The sequence below is a fragment of the Monopterus albus genome, unplaced genomic scaffold (genome assembly GCF_001952655.1).
Source record: "Monopterus albus unplaced genomic scaffold, M_albus_1.0 scaffold110.1, whole genome shotgun sequence".
NCBI classification, from domain to species: Eukaryota; Metazoa; Chordata; class Actinopteri; order Synbranchiformes; family Synbranchidae; genus Monopterus; species Monopterus albus.
This window is the reverse complement of record NW_018127990.1, coordinates 1,090,812-1,109,465: the sequence shown is the minus strand read 5'-3', so window position 1 is coordinate 1,109,465 and position 18,654 is coordinate 1,090,812. Positions and strand designations below refer to the sequence as shown.

The following is an 18,654-nucleotide window of genomic DNA, read 5'->3' as shown; positions in this document are numbered from 1 at the left end:
GGTGGCCCCGACTCAACACAGACCAGAACATAAACATAAGTGGCTGGTAAGGGCAGCCACAATACCCTTAGCGTTTAAGGCAGAAGTGTTGCTACCAGGACAGCACAGCCCACCTGACGTGAACAAACCTGACAGCAGCCTTAACTCATTTGACTGTTAGGTGTTTGATAAATAATTTGGTGTCCCCCAGGAGGGCGGGGCATTTCTGTATTTGGTTGGATTGGAGCAGTTCACTGAGTGAACTTGTTCTGATTAATGTTTGTACCCAGGCTTAATGTTTTGTTTGTTTTGTTTTTCTTTTGAAACTTTGATCTGGACCTGCAGACAAGATGGCGGACTGCGAACAGGATTTACACAGTGGCCTGAAAGTGGCCATTTTTTCCGGAAGTTCGTTACAGTAACCGTGTCGAGGATTTATTTTTGGTGATCACCACTCAAGTGTAAATGGAATTAATTTATATATGCCTAAGAAGTTGTGTGTGAAATTTCATCCAAATACACGAAAATTTACTTATCTACTTTCCATACCAAATTTACGTTGATGAAAAAGCGCGATGACTAAAGTCGCCCTTGAACGTTTTTTTTCCTTTACTTTATTAAGGCACGTGACAGTAGTTATACATAAGTAAATAGGCCGGAAACAAGAGGACTATAACATAAAATAAAGAACATAAGAACAAGAACAACATCGAAGCAGACAATGTGAACATGAAACTTTAGGCCAGGGGGTGACTTAATGGGTTAAGTTAAGTGAAAACATTCAGGGAAGTGACTTAATGGGTTAAGTTAAGTGAAAACATTCAGGGAAGTACATATATTACACATTTTGATAGCTTTTTTATTTTCGCTCTTCAGGATGGAGGAAAAATAATTTTTAATTTCGCATAACAGGGCAGGGAAGAAGGGTTTAGATTTAGAGAATTTGCATTTGTGAATATAAAACTTTGCCATGAGTAGAATAAAGTTAATTAAATGTAGTTTGTCACTTTCCTTTCTATTATGGTTATACAGACCAAATAAAACATGTTCCCATTTCACAGCAAGGGGATAATGAATTTTGGAGGTGATGAATACAGAGACATTCTGCAATAAATCATAACAAAATGGACAATCCCAAAATAAATGAACAGTAGTTTCTTCCGAGGCATTACAGAAAACACACGATGTATTAATAGACATATTAAATCTTGTAAGATAATGAGCAGATGGGTAAAATCTGTGAATTAACTTAAAGGAGACCTCTCTTATTTTATTACTGATCATATATTTAAAAGGCAATAACCAAACTTTATCCCAACAAATGTCCGGAACCAAAATATTCCAGTATGATATAATATATGGCATAGACACTACATCCTGTTGAAAAATAGTCCGAATAGCTCGATTGTTCTTCTTTCTTATAGTGGTGAAACATGTTTTCCCTATGAACGTGTCGGCTGGATCCAAACGAAAAGAGGAGTCATCCGTATCATTGTCCAGGTTCTTGAAGAGCATCAGCAGTCCAGAGGGAATCGCTCCAATAGTCAATGAGTATTCCTTTAGTGTAGGACTAAAGTTAAATCGATTTTTCAGTTCTTCAAATGTCAAAGGAACACCCTGGTCATTTAAAAGCTGTTTCACCAACAGGATATTATTTTCAAACCAATTATAAAGAAATAGAGATTTATTCTTATGAGTTATATATTGGTTGTTCCAGATGTAACATTCGTGTGGGGGAAAGTTGTGTTTATAGGCTAGAGTCCATGACAATAGCATTTGTTTGTGAAAATTGGAAAGTACTACTGGGATTTTATTAACATTGTATTGACAGAGCAAGGTAAATTTTAAGCCACCAATTTTAGAGAAAACACATTGAGGGAATATATACCAAATAGATAAAGGAGATTTCAAATATGATTTCAGCCAATTGATTTTAAAGGTGTTGTTTAGGGTGGTAAAATCTAATAAGGGACAACGCTTTTTTCCCCCCTCTGTAAAATGCAGGCCCTTATTGTGAAGGGCGGAAGTACGGTAACGAACGTGCGTTTATCATTAATTGGCTGAGACAAGAACAAGCTAATAAACCATGGATATATTAAGAAAATACAGTAAAACACTGTCAAAACCGTGGGTGCCTGACCTTTACAGCAAAAAGATGAGAGGTCCGTAAAGGGACGAAACCACTGGTGTTAGCTCTTTTGTCATCTCTACTTAAAATGATTCTAAAATAAATCACGAAAATGATATATGGCTAGAAAAGTAAGAAGTTACACTTAAATTGTATACCGTTACAATAAGTGAAAACGTCACATGATCATCTATATTTGTAGTTAAAATCTGTAACAGAATGTTGGCTAAAATGTGTCCGTGAGAGGACAGTTAAGTTAAATGTAAACCCTAATCTTAACACATAACCCCTGTGGCCGTTCTGATCCACACTCCAGTCTAGAAGGTGGCGGTAATGCACCTAAAGCCGTTTGTCAACTGCCATTAAACAACAAAAGAAGAAGAAGAAGAAGAACCATAACTCCGTCACTACCTGATATCTAGCCTCTTACCCGATTTGTTCTATCCATGGGCAAAGAAATAATTTACAGAAGTGTCACATCGCCTCAGCGCAAATACCTTCAAGCCATGAAATCCAGTCATTATTATTTATAAATAAAAATTTAACTTGTTTTTTTACAGCCTGTTCAGTGCCTGCAAACAGAATCGCTGTTTCTGACTGATATTAACATTTATTAATTTATTTACTCACAAATAGCCACTAACATTCAGACAGGTCATTATGAAACTGGTAAAAGTGAAGAAAAGCTATTTCAGTTCAGATTCAGTGCAAAATAAAGAAAAAACAAACATTTAATTGATTTATTTACTTTAAAAAAAGTGACCACAGTTATAGATGGGCAATAAATAAAAGGAAAAGCCTGAATAAATGAGTAGAAATACAAAATACAGGGGTCACTGATTACTCTGATTATTTAACTTTTTATTCACATAATGTCAAAAATAGGGAAAAATGCCTACTTTGACTTTCCAGAGTCAAAGCTGTTGTCTTTAAATGTCTTGTCTTGTCCACCCAACAAATCCAAAGATACTCATTTTATTCTCATGCTTGACAAAGAAAAGCATCAGTTCCTCACATTAAAGAAGGTCAGATCAGAAAATGTTGGTAATTTTTGTTTCAAAATAGTTGCATGTTAATTTTGCAGCTCTATGTCGCTGAATGGCTTAATTAAAATGAAAATGTGCATTGGACACAATGACGGAAGATGTTTTGAAAGAAGGATGTGCTCCAAAAGAGCTGGAGACACTTTAAGGGCTATTTATGACTTAAGCATCCTCATGTCCACACAAACAGTCTGTACAGTCAAAGCCCTAACTGTTCATGTACCGCAGTGTTTGGAAACCATTGGCGTATGTGGACAGAAGGCAGACCCTCGATCTGAAGTATTGAGTTATTATGTATGCAAAGTATGTCTAACCCTTTATTGAAAAGCCTTAGTCACAGTTTTCCTTTCATTTGTCACCCATCTATAAATTTCATCAATGAAATTAGATTTATATACAGTAGTTATGTTTCTATCTAGAAAATGTGTGAACGTAGCCACTCAGATTTGTGCTATCTGCCCAGTTCTGCAACAGTTTTAGAGTCAACCAATTTTTAATTTACACAATATAAATATATAGAGTTAAATCTGCAGACACCTAACAGATAAAGTAATTTCCTCTGGTGTTGGATGAATTCAACAGTAAAACAGATCTGATTATTCCTCCAATCTCCCAGGTAGTGCTTATATTAACAAGGATTCTGGGTAATATAGTGCAGTCACTGTTAAATTTACCATTTTACTGTTCAAGTTCCACCGAAATCAGACTGAGAAGTAAATAATGACTTCAGTCAGTTTGTGAACTAGACCAGGTCAGGATCAGAAACCTGAGACAGTGTGGGATATCCAGCAGGAGATGATGAAGACTCTGCACAGGTTTCTTCATCCTTTGATGATGAGAGAGGAGATTTGCTGCGGCATCGTGTAGAGGATGAGGACGAGAAAGATTGTTAGGATGGCGAGGATGACAAAGGCAATGATGAACTTCTTGTACTTCTTCCAGATGAGGAAGACAAAGGTCTTCATTGGGTTGACAAACCAGGAGAAGCTGGTCGTAGGACGACTGGAGGGATGACAAAAGACAGTTAACACCTGAGCTGCGACTACAGGAGGCTCAAGTCTGGTCATGCCATTCTACTAATATGAAATGATAAAATTTGTTGTGTTCAACTTGGTGAACAGCAACAATTTGCACTGTTGAGTATCAGCAAGGTCTTTTGAGAGTGCTAAGTTCAGAGTTGTCAAACTTGTAATCACTGTTGACCACTGCATGAAATTTGTTAGCAAACTTGTGTTCTATTTTGCGCTGGCTGCGCCTATACTCACTGAATCTCAGGTTACAGCACATAACCAACTTTTCTGAATTTCCCAAACTGTATAATAACGTATGATCCTCATATCAAGATCAGATAAAGACACACAACCTATTTAAATAGCAAAACATCCCCATGCAAGTGCTGCTACCAAGACTGTTTTAAAAAACAGCTAGAGCCTGTAAAAACGTAGTGATCTAGTTCTAGCAACTTTAGCACTGTAGGTAAGAGAGCGCAGTTTTGTACAGCACCCCACAGGAGTTTCTACTTGATTTTCTGCACTGACCAATGTGGAACACACAGTGTTGTAATGTGAATACGCTTTAAATCTGTGTCTGTGTGTGTTATACTTTGGTTTGTCGAGAGGCTCTGGCTCCTTGCGCGCCCGGCCCACAGGGTTGGCCTCCGCCTGCTCCAGTGTCACCAGCTGAAGCTCGGCCTCCACCTTCCCCTTCACATATGCATACAGTTTCAGAGTTATCACAAGTATTCAAAGTGGAATTTAAATTAAAACTTATGTTTACCAGTCAATTCTTCTGTAGAACTACTTATTCAAATAGCAACTAGCATGAACAAATAAAGGCTGCATTAAAAATACTGATTTATAGTAGAATTACCTGTCTGGTAATTACTTACATGGTAAATCACTGTAAAGCTAAAGTCAATTAAATTCAGCACTTCCTGTACAGAGGCTTCACATTAAAACCCTAGTGGGAAAGGGGGCATTTATGCTGTTTCAGCTGCCAGAAGGACTTTTTATAATATGCAATTTTACAATTTTGAAATACAGCAAGGACACAATAAATCTGAATGTCAGGAGCTGTGACACTGTTTACACAAAAAGGTTTGTATACTTTTTGTAAAACTGTTACCTGCCTCATATCATCTGGTTTAAAAAAATGTGAGTGTTTGAAAAATATTATCTCACTACCTTTATGATAGTAAAATTATATTTATAATAATTATTTTTCCAATTAGATGATATCAATAGGTAAAGCTGTTTTCACACAAAATTACATTTTCTATGGCATAATAATTTTTTATATCGTAAGAAAAATGTGGAAAATTCAGATTTAGATTAGATTTGGTACTGTGTTTTCTGTACCATTAGCAGATGAGTGTTTCCGGTGCTGTCAGTGTACTGGATTTCCTCCGGCTTCAGCTTGCTCCTCTTGCTCTTGTCCTTCTTCTTCTTCTTCTTGCTTCCCTTCTTCTTGGCTTCCTCCTTCTCCTTCTCCTCCCTCTCAAAGTCCTCGGCTGTTTTCAGGCGGGTCATTGGCCACCAGCCCTTCATCTTCTTGGCGCGAAAGATAGAGAATCGAGGGCCGGCCCGATCCTTCGCCATGTCAATAGAACACTTGTTGGCTGATTTGGCAGCTCGTACCATGTCACTGAGACGCAGCTCTATGGCACCTGTGGTAGAAGGAAGAAAAGACAGATGATGAAGACAAGGAAGAAGATGTCAGCATTATTGATATTTGCTCTGTAATGTACTGAGGCTATGCTCTGGTTTTGGTGATGCCCTTTTATTTCTTGAATATTGAACAAAAAAGTTAAATAAAAAAAACTTAAGGCCACTCTGAAGAGTTCAAATTAAAGAGTCATTTCACTCAAATTATAAAAAACACAGATTTGGGTTTATTATTGCTGTTCAATGTTGGAAACATGAAACTTAAAACAGCAGGGATGGGAAAGATGCTTTTTCAGTGCTTTTAATTTGAGAAAAAATTAGGAAGTTTTGGTGTATTGACATCAAGATCAATAAAAACAGGAAATCAGAAGTGATTGGAATTGATAAGTGAATGAAATCTGTGTTTTTGTGTGTGGTGGACATCAGCACAACATTAGGGTCTGGGATCACGGGCAATTTAATGCACAGTATGTCCTGGACTGAAGTCCAAAAGAGCCCCGCTAAAGGCCTCTGAATGCCAAAAATAATAATTATAACAACAATAATAACCATTAGGTGGGTATAATATCATTAACCATGTGTACTGACTGAGCGGTCAGTTTGTTGTAAGGTGTTTGTGAAAAAAGGTAAACAACCAGGGCAAACCTCATAAAGAAAAAGAGAAATAAGACCAAGAGTAACTTTAAAAATACACCAAAGTTAGCTGGATTTTTCAAAAAGGCTCAAAACAGCAAAACACCAGGTATGAGTCCTGTGTTACTCCACAACTCTGTGGCAGGTAGTGCTAATGTTAGAAATCAGCAAGCAAATACTGACACCACCAGGGCCGGACAATTACCTCTGTCTGGGTTACAGGTTACACTAACAAAAGGAGTGATGAAAACAAAGGGTTAGAACGGGAGGAAGTAGGAAGCAGTTCCCAGGTGATACTTCATTATTAACAGGTAGAGATGTTTTACAGTAGGTTTCAAAATATTTGATTAGTATTGGTGGGATTAATTAAAAAAACAAACTGTGCTTATTGTCACGTCTCTTTGCGTTAAAATGTGTATTCTTCATCAATAGCCCCTGTCTCTGTCTCACCCAGGAAGTCATTGGCGCCGATGCGATCGTAGTCCCAGATCTGCAGCGCCAGAACAGCCGGCTGTCGAAATTCTGATTCATCCAGAGAGAAGATGGACTCCTTCTTCTTATACACCACCTCTTTCTACAGAAGAAGAGAGATTTACTGTATCCACAACTAACAACATACTGACAGTGTAAAGTCCTGTAATGTCCATTACAGCCACAACAAACAATCTAAAAATGTTCTGTCCTGAGGAAGTGACCTGAGGAACAGTCATGGGGTCATGGACATCTAAAGGGTTTATCCTCTGACTAACACAAATGGGATCAGGACATTTTGATTAAATTGTAATTCTGAGAGATCCTACTTTCTGAAGAGAACTGGTCAGCAATCTTATGCTTTCCTTATCAATTTTATTTGCCTTTTTACCAGAAAGCTCATTCAAAGCTGTTAATGCCACACTCTCTCCACCCAAACTACTGCCTAACACATATTAAGGAAAGCTACGAGAGGTCATGAGATCACTAAAATCTATAAGAATCATCCTCTATTGACCAGTGGAAATGCTGACCAGGTTCAGGTGTCACCAAAGGGTATGTGTGGGTGTACCTCAGTAGGAAGGTAGTCAAAGCGGAACACAAATCTCCAGTTGAAGTTTCCTTCTCCAGTCAGAGAGTTGAAGTGGACATCAGTCTCCTGTTTGTCTCCCTCCAGTCCCTTGATCCAGCTGCACAGACAGCACAACACTGAGCATAACTGGCTGTTTAAATGTAAAATCAGACTATTTTTGAACAAAACCTCTGTGAGCAAGTGTGCTAGCTCACACACCTTCAAATTCAAATTTAAATGTTTTTGTATAGCAACAAATCACAACAAAAATCATCTCAGGACACTTTACAAAGTAAGGTCTAGACCTTACTATTCTTATTATTATAAAGGAAAACCCAGCAAATCCCCCTTGAGCATGCACTTGGTGACAGTGGAGAGGAAAACTCCCTTTAACGGAAGAATCCTCCGGCAAACAGTTAAAGTAACAAAGTAACACCCTGTTACTGCTATTTGCTGTAGTATACGCTAGTTAGCTGGATAATTGCAGGAAGTTAGAGCAAAGAGACACACTGTTTAATCCACTACCTACACAACCCTCCCAATTTGTACATAACATTGTGCAGTAGGCTCTTCTTTCTTTCTTCTTCTTTCCTCATTTGTATCTTGTTAATCATCTTACAACTGTTCAGATGTAGCTTGTGACCAATGGGAGGGTCCTGACAACCAGAATTGAAATGTGATTAAAGTGTGTGTGTTTGTGTGTGTGTGTGTGTGTGTGTCTAACCCTTTAACGTAGATGTCAGATGATGGTTCGCCTGTGAACGGGTTGACATCATCCAGAAACACATCATCCGTGTTCCAGATGATCACACGCAGCTCATACCTGCCGCCATGGAAACAACAGCAAATGTTAAATGTCCTTCTATTCTATTCTACTTTATTCTACTTTACTAACTGTGTGTTGACCTACTGTTCAGGTAGGCGAGGCTTTATGTCAACAGGGGGTGGAGCAGGGACATCAGTAGGAAATATGTCCACCCACATATGAAGGTAACCCTGCAACACACACACACATACATGCACACTGCTGATGACATTTAGTAATACCAGCAGCAGTGTGTTTTTGTTACTGCTGTTGTGACTTTTTGTGTTGTAAATATTGTGGTTACCTGTGGCATTCCAGGTTTGTCAGTATTCATCAGGGACCGGATCTCCACGTGCTCAGGGACCTGAGGGAGGGCTCCAGGGAGGAACTCCTTCATCTCCCCCCAGCGGTGCAGCACGCTCAGGGCTACATGCTGCTCCATCTCTTCCTCCTCCTCTGGGGTTCGTTGGTTCTTCTTCAACAGAGCTGATGACAACAACACTGCTGTTAAATGCTGATAGTCTTTTTAGAGCTGGTGCAACTGGTAGAGCTAGCGGGTACTGCAGGGTGAGGGGAGCGACAGTAGTACTATTATATCAGTGGCAGTAAAAGCAGTATAGTTAAGTAGTGATTGTGGTTTATCAGTGGAGCAAGCAGCAGTAATGGTACATGATACTGTCTGTATGCGTCTACAGGTGCAATCTCCTAATTGACTACCTGTATGTGGCTAGGTTCTACCTGTCTCTCTACCTGCTGCCTACTGTTCGGTCTGTCCTACCTTCAGGTACTGCATCAGGTGGGATCTTGAAGATCTTGTTGAGGACTTTGACCTGAGATGTTCGGTACTCTGGAGACGATATGCCGTTCTTCCTGCAGAGCTCTGCCAAGATAGTCGATGGCTTCTTTGAATCACGCCACTTATTGTAACCGTCACTGGCCAAAGAGAGAAACAGATGGAGAGACAGACATTTACATGTTGTAGTGTTAATGAACGTTTTGATGTTCTAGTGGTGGTAGTAATGTGTCATAGTCCTGAGACTAGTGTAGGTTGTGATACTAACGTGTCGTAGTAAAGACCCAGACCACAACAGGCTCCGTGGCGGCTATAGAACCGGTTCTCCAGGTCAATGCGCGTGTCACCAATAACATCATCAGCACCCACAAAATCGTGGTCCAGCACTGTGATAACCAGCTCTGTTTCCAGTGGGAAGGACACCGTGAAATCAAACACCCTGAAAAACAGAGTCAAACATACAGACAATCATACAGAGTCTCATACAGTTAGACCATCACAGATGGTTGGACAGGCACAGGTAGTACAGAAAATGTACTGACTCTCCAAATACAGGGTTAAGCTGTTTGGGGATGTATCGGTCTTTGGTGTCTAGACTCTGCTCTCCAACTCGTAACACCAGGTAAGGGTCGGCTTTACCATTTGGGTCTGTGGGAGCCAGACTGGTGGCCTGCAGGACACAAACAGATTCACTGCAGAATACAAACACTTTACCAATGGGGTTTAAACAATTATAAACCAAACATTCTGCAGCTATAAGCAGGGACATTGTCAAAGGGAGAACATGAGTTTGGTGATTTCTTGCACAAAAAAAGGTTGTAGCTGCCAACACTCATATTTCGGATGCCTGAAAATCCCTAAATGTCTTGAATGCAACAACAGTGAAAAGTCAGTTTAATTAAAGAAGATTTAAAAAAATATTGGACTGCTAAAGTAAATAAGACAAAGTCAGGATGGACATTAACAGGGAAACGCACCTTGACGATGTAGACTCTGACTAAGATTTTGATTGGTGAGTTTTTGGGGATTCCCTCTGTGATCTGACAGTTGGTGTCTTCTTCGTCTCCTGGATCAAGTGGATAAACTAGGAAAGAGCCCTGAGGACAGAGTATAGAATAATGAACATAGTAACAGACAGCCAGACAGATAATACAGTTCTTGATCTATGGTACCTTGTACTTTCCCATCAGCCTATCATCCTCATCCTCGTCCTCGTCCTCAACACTCGCTTTGCCTTTATAAAGTGGAAAGACTTTCAGCCAGTCCTGAAACTGTCTGAACTCAGACTCCAGGTCACTTGGATACAGCTGAACAAACATACAAACACACAGAGGCAGACATTTAAAAAATCTACCAGTTTTCCATATCTGTTCTGACTGCACCAGATTGTCTGCCAGCATCATCATTAAAAAAACCTCAAAGATATTTCTGTCATAAACAGAAAATTAAAGGTCTTTAAAGGTCCTCTTGGTTCCTAGTACCCAAGACTCGACCCTGGTCCAAATTATATTCAGTCTAATCAGGTCTGATACAGTAGATTGGTCAATCTGCTCGGGCAAATTTAATCTTGGGTCTGTCCTCATGCTGCTTTCAGATAGGGTTTATTTTTTGAAAACTAACTTGTGCATATTGGGTTTGGGTAGCCCACATCTCACAGTGGGCACTGGCCTCTGCTTGGGTTGTACCTTGTCACCAAATCTGGTGCAGCTGAGGGATGTGGAGAGTCTCTGACTGCTATTCCTGTCATATACTGGGACAGTTTTCAACTTAAAGCAAAGCGGCCAGACTTAATCAGACAAGGGTGCATTGCCCCATTCAGATCGAGTTGAGATGCTGCCCCAACTACCAGAAACATCTTAAATTCACTTAACATGTCTGATTCAGTGTCTGGTCTGAACTGAAAGACTGTAAACTCGGTCATAGTGACCTCACACCTTTAGTGTGGCGATCTTCTTGCGTTTAGGAGGTTCAGGCTCCACCACAATTTCGTCCTCCTCCTCTTCAATGTTTGCCATGGTCAGATTTGCTCCATCTGAGAAAAAGAAAACTGTATCAACATTCACAAGCCAACTCTGTTAACGTTGTTTTTCATTTAGTTTTTGTGCTGATCTTTTATTTTGTAGTATACTTATCCTAATCATATTTATTTATCCGTTTTTCACTTTTTTTTTTTTTTTTTATTGCTGTTGACGCACACAGGGAGCCCTGACCTCAGAACCATCCAGCACGTTTGGCATGACCCAGGTGCCCAACTGCGAGACCATCTTCAGTATTGGACCTCACTAATGCTCTTGGTGCTGGATGGGAATAGATCCCTGCAGCCAGGATCCAAAGTCTTGTGGAAGGTCTTCCGGGAAGATGGTGTGATAGCAGTAGACTGATGCCTTTGCATTACATGTTCACCTAATACATATGGAGTTGCAATGTACCTGTGTCCACATACTCTTGGCCACATAGTGTACTTCTTCATTGGAAAACAAATTTTGAAAATCTGCTGACAATTTGACAGCCGAAAAAGGAAAATAATCTAATAAGAGTTGAAGCTGTGTAAGCACATACTGACTTTGTATTTGTAGAGAAACACTGGGGGATTTCCCATTAACTTAAATACAGTATGAGTTTCATCACAGCAGCATCTAGTAGACATTAGAGGAACTGCAGGTGACTGCACTTTAGCTCAGACTTCAGTTGCTGATTGGACATTTCAGCTGTATCAGTTGCTTTTTACCATTTTCACACTTTTTTAAAATAAACAAATGTCAAAATACACATTATTATAACTGAAATAACAAAGCAGGAGTTAAACTGTACCTGCTTCTGCGTGTTCCTCATTCTCCTCCTCCTCAGCTGCCTGCAGAAAGTCAACGCATCACACAGCTCATTAATAACTGGTAGTTCTCTTATTGAATATGAAATAAGTAACTTTTGCATGTTCAGTGCAAACACACAACTCATTTTAACATGTAGTCTGTTCTGGCACCTTCTACCATAAAGTGTCATTAAATGCACGGACAACATAAAGAGAAAATGTGTCACCTGTGGAGCAGCAGGGCTGAAAAAAAACCCCACCAATAATTTTATTTGTCCCAAGCGAAAAGCAACCTAGCTGCTTACTTGCACCCAATCTGTCTGTGCACTCAATGCATGAGCCAAAAATCTCCCACAAGGCATTGCAATTGTAGGCAGACATGTTACTGCTCTGCTTTGATAGCTAAAGCTATGGCAGAGAAGATCCCCACATCAGCTTTTGTTCACAAATGAAGACCATTGTTACAGGCCAGGCCTTCCCCTTTAAGACATATGGCCTTATAGGAATTGTTGTTGTTGCCAGAAACTGCGACCTGCATGCAGTATGAGAGTGAAACAGATTCATTTTACATGCAGCCAAGGGTAGAGAAAGTATCAACAGTAGTCAGTTTTAAGTGTATAGATAGGATTGTAATGTAGTGAACTGGGCACCAAAGGCAATAATGCAGTATTCATGTTACCAAGACAGAATAAAGCTAGTTGGCCTCCCTCTTCACTTCTCCCCACCGAAAAAGCCTGGACTTCTAAGGCTAGTTACCGGCTATGAGGTCCCCAACTACGGTTCAGGGCCATAGATCTGGGTGATAACACATTACAACTAAAAAAGAAGTTGGATGTGGCAAGAACTAAAACCAGAGTTGACACTGGTGTGGCTTTTGAACGAAGGCAACAACTGAGAGAACAAAAGGGGCTGAAAAGTAATGCCATGGTGGCTGTATTTCTGCTGGACAGGTAATTATCAGTTTTGTTTTGTTTGTTATTTTCCTGAAATCTGTAAGTAGTAGTCAGGCAGTGCGTGTTGCAGTGTGTGTAGTGCTTTGGAGGGAAGTCAGAATGAAAGGGTAGGATTTCTTCGGTTGACTAGTTTCAAAACTGACCTTGCTGGTTTTTCCAGGATTGCCAGCTCTACCTTTAATGTACTTTTTACTCTCTTATACCTATAAAGCTTTAGTTACTAGTTACTTTGTAGAGTTTGATTATTAATACAAAATACACTCAACAAATAAATTATGATGTATCGTTATAGATTAAACTATCCAGCAGTATATAAAGTAGTTAAAAATATTTCACCTAACACATTAAGTAATACACTACATTAAAGCATCAATGATTACAATCTACTTCTATAACTTAAATAAATGAAATGGGACATTCTCTATAAGGAGTGCTTAGAAATATTTTGATGCCAACACTTTTGTATTTTTTTGAGTAAAATTTTGAATGCTGCACTGTGGCATTTTGTGTTATTTGTTCTTATTTACCAATATTTGTTATGTTTAATTTATTATTTAAAGGTGCTCCAACAATTTAGTATTGCACTTGTTGAACCTGTGGGAAAGATTTTCAAAACTGTCAAAATCAAAAACAGCAGAGGCCAAATACTCTGACTTTTACATTTCCCATAGTGCACCTGGACAGTGACTTTCATTGCCTGGTAAACGCCACCATCTTTCGGATGTAACCCCAGCCATAAATTCCAGTTTGTAACTCAGGATCATACGTTTTTCTCCAAACCCAAACTGAGATAAGTCAGATCATATCGCTCAGACAGAGTCAAATAAACCAGTGTCTCACCTGTTTCTCCATTTCCTCCAGTGAGGCATAATATTTGGACCACCAGTCCAATTCCTCCTTCTCAGGCACGTCCTCCTCCAGCTCTTCTTCTTTAAACTTTATCTTCTTTAGGGGAGCCAGGGGAGCCTGAGGGATGGGGCAAGTGTCAATGTCAACTCACTCCTAAAACGTTTATGGTAGAAATCTTTGTCTAAATGATTTTATGTTCTTAATGCAGAGGAAGAGGAGAAGAAGATTAACCTACATACCTTAATCAGCTTCATGGGGTTGGGAATCTTTGACTTTTTGATTGGGAGGGTGGTGAGTTTCATTTGCTTCATTGTCCCCAGAGGAGTGACCTTCGCTGCAGCCTGTTTCACTGAAGAGACACACAAGGTCCATCAAATCTTCAGTCAACTACCTGTCCCAGAGAGCACTGCTTCGAGAATATGTCTGATAACAAGTTACAAATGGCTGACATTTTCTGCCCTTGGTCTTTTGGTTGTAGAAGAAGAAAGAGGGCGCGGAGGTGAAAAACAAGGAGAAACCGCACTAACAATCATGGTTGCTACAGTGACAGGGTCAAGGGGCTTTCCTAAGCTCAACAGCCAATCAGAGTGGTCTCTCACACCAACCATGTCTGACACTGATTCAACATGCCAAATCGGCTAAAAAGCCACCAACAAGGTCCGGCTAGTGCCAAGGGTGTGGGACACATTGGGAAGACAAGGGCAATAGATGCTCACAGTCGGGCCAGCAGCCAACTGTCAACTTGATGTGTCATGGGCCTAAAATGCTAAATTACTCTGAAAATAGAACTTAATCGTTTGTAACTAACATTATAGCATTTTAATATTATCAAGGTGAGGAAAAAGTAGAGCAGGATCCAATGTAATGCTAACATCAAACATTAGTTAATGTACCGTTAAAGTTGTGTCTGTGGTATATGTCTGAATGTTACAAAAATGTCCACTGTAAAGAACTAGCTCCAGCATTTCATTGGTAGCACCTACCTTTTGGTTTTGGCTCCTCCTCTTCTTCTCCCTCCTCCATGCTGTGGTCTCGGCCATAGTCCATGAGGCTCTGGACCACATGGGTCCCAACCAAAGCGAGCCGACCAAATGCCCGTTGCTCCACCACAAATAATGTCAGAGGTGGGTGGAGGTAGGCCTGCTCTGGGAGATCCTGAGTGAGCCAGACAAGAAAATAGGCATTAGTTGCATCCCTGTTGTGTATGCATCATGCAGTGGATACGCCATGCATCCTTCGCCCCCATATTCAGAAGGCCAAATGTTGTTATTAGCTATAAGTAATAACAGTAACCATCACTCATTACAGAAACTGACCACATCGATGTAGCGGACTAGCTCTTTGAAGTTGGGGTGAGCCTTGTAGCTCTCAATCTCTTCAGACTCCAGCTGTCGTCCTGCACATTCCACTTTCACCTGGGGGTGCTCCACCTCAAACAGCTGCACCCGCTTCAGGTCCCGCAGACCCCAGAACAGCACCTGAACACACATGCAGAAACATAGAGGTGGCGTCATATAAGCCTGCTGTTCCTGAAACATGTCAACAGACAGCAAGTCCATGTCTTTATTACGCTGCGTGGGCAAATTCCTGTTCAGCGCCATCATTGTGAGGGGGGTAAGATTTGGTTTTGCAGTTTGGTTTAGCTTAGGGGAAGGTTTGGGTGTTAGGCATGTAGTTGTGATGGGTAAGGTCAGAGTAAGGGGCTAGGGCCAATAGACCTTTCTCAGTCTGCAGTGTTCTTTGTATTTGTGTGTTTGTGGACTTGTGACACATCATCAGTCACAGCCCAAGTATTGTTCCAGTTCAAAGCACACATCAAATATGCTTTGGGAGCTGATTTGTATGGGCTTGTGGCAACCAAGTATCCCACAGTGCTCTGGGCCAACTAGCTGTGATGGCAGAGGTTTGAGGCCAGGATCAAAGTTCTTATAATTTTCACCCTAGGACTGGTATTATGCCACTTTAGTAAGTTTTTGATATTTTTTCAGGCAAGAATGACACCACTTAGATTTAGAATACATATATGGTCAGTCTATCCAAGTAATGTCAATTTGGAAATTGGCTGATGTTTTCAGAGTGGACCAAGCTGACCAGATAGTCAGCATCACTCATCCTTGAATTCAGTTCAGAGTACTCTGTCAGCAAGGACACTGATGTTCCAATTGCACAATGAGCATACTGCGTCCTCCCATCCTCAGGAGTTTGGACTCAAAGTTCAAACTTACCAAGCCCGATCTTGGTGTACTTTGTATTGAGGAAAGCCTAATGAGTATCCTCACAACTGCAGAAAGACATACCTACATGTGTGTGTGTTCTTGTACTTGCTGCATAGTGAGGACCAAAAAAGTATTTTTTGCTACAGACTGCAGACATTCTTGCTAAGTGAGGACATTTTGGCCAGTCCTCACTTTCTGAAACACCTTTTTGAGGGTTAAGACTTGGCTTTAGAGTTCAGGTTAAAATTAGATTTAGGCATTTAGTTCTGATGGTTAAGTGTTAGGGTAAGGGGCTAGGGAATGCTTCGTGTCATTAAGTGTCCTCACAAAGATAGAAGAAGTACAAATGTGTGTGTGTGAGACCTCAATTCTGAACGTCCTCATGACAGGTCGGACTCCGTCTGGGATGGTATAATATCTGTCCTCTTCTATGAAGGTCAGCTCTTGAGGGTCCACACTCCTGGGGAGACATGGCTGCAAGAGGGACATGATTTTCTGGTTTACTATCTGAAATTAATGAATGAATACTGTTTTCTGTAATTATGTTAGATGATAATTCTGCTTTATCACAACTCTAATTTTATTTTGGTTGTTTTTTATGAGAGAGAGGCAGAGGGAGAGAGAAGGCAGGAAGGCAGACAGATTGATAAATTGCAGATAAACGTTAGTTTATCCATATTTATCTAAACTGATTCATTTATTTACCTCTAGTATCAGGCTATAAACTGACTAACAGCCAGCAAGAAATTATGGATCAAACCACCAAAATAATATGCCCGTTGTAATAAACTACCGTTATCCTTAATCCTGAACTGTACGTTTCTTTCCAGAGCAACACTGTGGTTTAATGAGCCACTGATTGATTGATTTAGTGTCACCTCTCGAAACCCCGAGTAGTCCAGCTCAATGAGCTCGAAAGCAGCTAGTAGCTCGCCAGCGGTGGCCCTGCCCATGTTTATGTCATAGAAACGAAGGTGGGGCTTCTGGTAGACCTGGTCTGCAGGTTTAAAATCTGGCTCAGCAAATGCCCGACCCAGAGGCTTCGAACCACCCTGCACACACACACACACACACACACACACACACACACACGGACGGACACACACGGGCTGTTATGACAGCACTTTCACAGAACAGAATGTGAAGGAGAAGAAGCAACTGAGCATCCATGTTACCACAGCATTGTGGTCATAAAAGTTGATGATGATGAGGGGTGGGTCTCGTTGGAGCTCCTCCATTGTACCCTCCAGCAGGACAATGTCAAACAACAAACACTCGCACCATGCTGGGGAGAGAGTGTCATGCAAAATCTGAAACACACAGAATATGTATAAGAACGTGTATGTTAGAGGGCAACTCCACCCATTTTAAACACAATGTTCAGTTCAATAATCATAATAAGTATTACTCAGCCTGTGACAACAGCTATATATTATCTACCATGGGCTTGAAAACTACAGATCTATAAAAGAAAACTTGTGCTACAAGTAATGTTTTCACACCAGGGGAAGTTAATGACTCATAACCTGGAGCTTCCCAGTACCCATAAACTGACTGAACGTTGGTTCTGATTTGCTTTTCCACTGTATTTTTCCCTGTGTCAGTCAGTATTTACACAAGGGCAGGGGGACCAAAATTCAATTCCTGGAACTTGTCTCCAAATCAAGCGGAGGGCAGTGGAAACGATAGTAGTAGAGTAGTTTTATTTTGAGAGACTTACTCATGCCATTGATGATTGATGATACTAATAGTAAGGTCTAGACCTTACTTTGTAAGGTGTCCTGAGATGTTGTGATTTGGTGCTATACAAATAAAATTGAATTGAATTTCTTAGAGCAATTTGCTGCATGTGAATTATCAGAATTTGAAACAATGCACCAATTGCTGAATGAATTATCCTGTTATCCACACAGTTGTACTGTACCTACCCTGGTGACCTGGCAGTGTGTAGTGAAGACGACCTTGGCATAGGGATCTGACAGGCCATCATCATCAGCAGCTATCATGCCACGCCCCTGGTACATGTGACATCGTAGCTGGAAGTACCTGCTGTCTGCAAAGCAAAAGAATGATCTACCTTACCTGACCAGGACAGACACTTTGCTGCTGAGTCACACTAAAGCCTCATGGTAGACAAATCAAAATAAAATGAATTACTGGGATTTTAATCTTAAGAACAAACTCTACTCCAATTATTCTAATAATAAAGAAGTCCTGAGGGGTCAATCTGTGAACACTATGCTCCTGAGCTGGACAAGGTCAGGTGACTTACCATGACAGGTCACACTGAGAGGAAGCTTCACCCTCTCTTTGCTGACCAGCCTTTGTTGCTTCTCCTCCTCCTCCTCAAAGACCGGCAGAAACTCCTCTGGCAAGGAGTTGGTGGCCTCTTTACTGTACTTGGCCAGACCGAGCCACATGTAGACCTCCAGCTTCGCAAATATCTCTCTTGCTGCACCTACAGGAGACTGAAAAGACAGGTGATGTTAGAAACATCACTGACGATTTTAGAAACGGAACAGCAAGTGTTATCATTGACCGGTGAGCATAATGAGTTTAGGGTAAAATGTCAAGCTTCATCAATGATTTTAGAAAGAACAGCCAGTGTCATATGATATAAGAGATAGGATGGCAAGTACCACTGATAACTCTGGAGAAGGAACAGTGAGTCATCATCAGTGATTTTAACGACAGAATGGAAGGCTTTAGAATGACTTGAGACCAATGACCTCCAAGTGAAT

At 40.6% G+C, this 18,654-nt stretch overlaps 1 protein-coding gene across 1 annotated transcript in view; it reads right to left on the bottom strand.

The window, feature by feature from the left end:
- Nucleotides 1–3,479: 3,479 nt before the first annotated feature.
- The window catches only part of fer1l4 (fer-1 like family member 4), a 28,139-nt gene continuing 12,964 nt past the window's right edge, over nucleotides 3,480–18,654 (bottom strand). The window contains exons 22-45 of the mRNA XM_020611186.1: nucleotides 18,186–18,381; nucleotides 17,842–17,966; nucleotides 17,089–17,223; nucleotides 16,792–16,965; nucleotides 16,277–16,387; nucleotides 15,014–15,175; nucleotides 14,681–14,852; nucleotides 13,937–14,046; nucleotides 13,689–13,814; nucleotides 11,898–11,937; nucleotides 11,021–11,118; nucleotides 10,259–10,393; nucleotides 10,064–10,183; nucleotides 9,629–9,756; nucleotides 9,355–9,525; nucleotides 9,072–9,226; nucleotides 8,598–8,779; nucleotides 8,399–8,484; nucleotides 8,213–8,311; nucleotides 7,489–7,606; nucleotides 6,897–7,020; nucleotides 5,508–5,815; nucleotides 4,753–4,853; nucleotides 3,480–4,152 (exon numbers count right to left, since the gene is read on the bottom strand). Of these exons, the coding sequence (XP_020466842.1) occupies nucleotides 3,972–4,152; nucleotides 4,753–4,853; nucleotides 5,508–5,815; nucleotides 6,897–7,020; nucleotides 7,489–7,606; nucleotides 8,213–8,311; nucleotides 8,399–8,484; nucleotides 8,598–8,779; nucleotides 9,072–9,226; nucleotides 9,355–9,525; nucleotides 9,629–9,756; nucleotides 10,064–10,183; nucleotides 10,259–10,393; nucleotides 11,021–11,118; nucleotides 11,898–11,937; nucleotides 13,689–13,814; nucleotides 13,937–14,046; nucleotides 14,681–14,852; nucleotides 15,014–15,175; nucleotides 16,277–16,387; nucleotides 16,792–16,965; nucleotides 17,089–17,223; nucleotides 17,842–17,966; nucleotides 18,186–18,381 (3,357 nt within the window). The 3' untranslated portion in view covers nucleotides 3,480–3,971. The remainder of the gene's footprint in view (nucleotides 4,153–4,752; nucleotides 4,854–5,507; nucleotides 5,816–6,896; nucleotides 7,021–7,488; nucleotides 7,607–8,212; nucleotides 8,312–8,398; nucleotides 8,485–8,597; nucleotides 8,780–9,071; nucleotides 9,227–9,354; nucleotides 9,526–9,628; nucleotides 9,757–10,063; nucleotides 10,184–10,258; nucleotides 10,394–11,020; nucleotides 11,119–11,897; nucleotides 11,938–13,688; nucleotides 13,815–13,936; nucleotides 14,047–14,680; nucleotides 14,853–15,013; nucleotides 15,176–16,276; nucleotides 16,388–16,791; nucleotides 16,966–17,088; nucleotides 17,224–17,841; nucleotides 17,967–18,185; nucleotides 18,382–18,654) is intronic.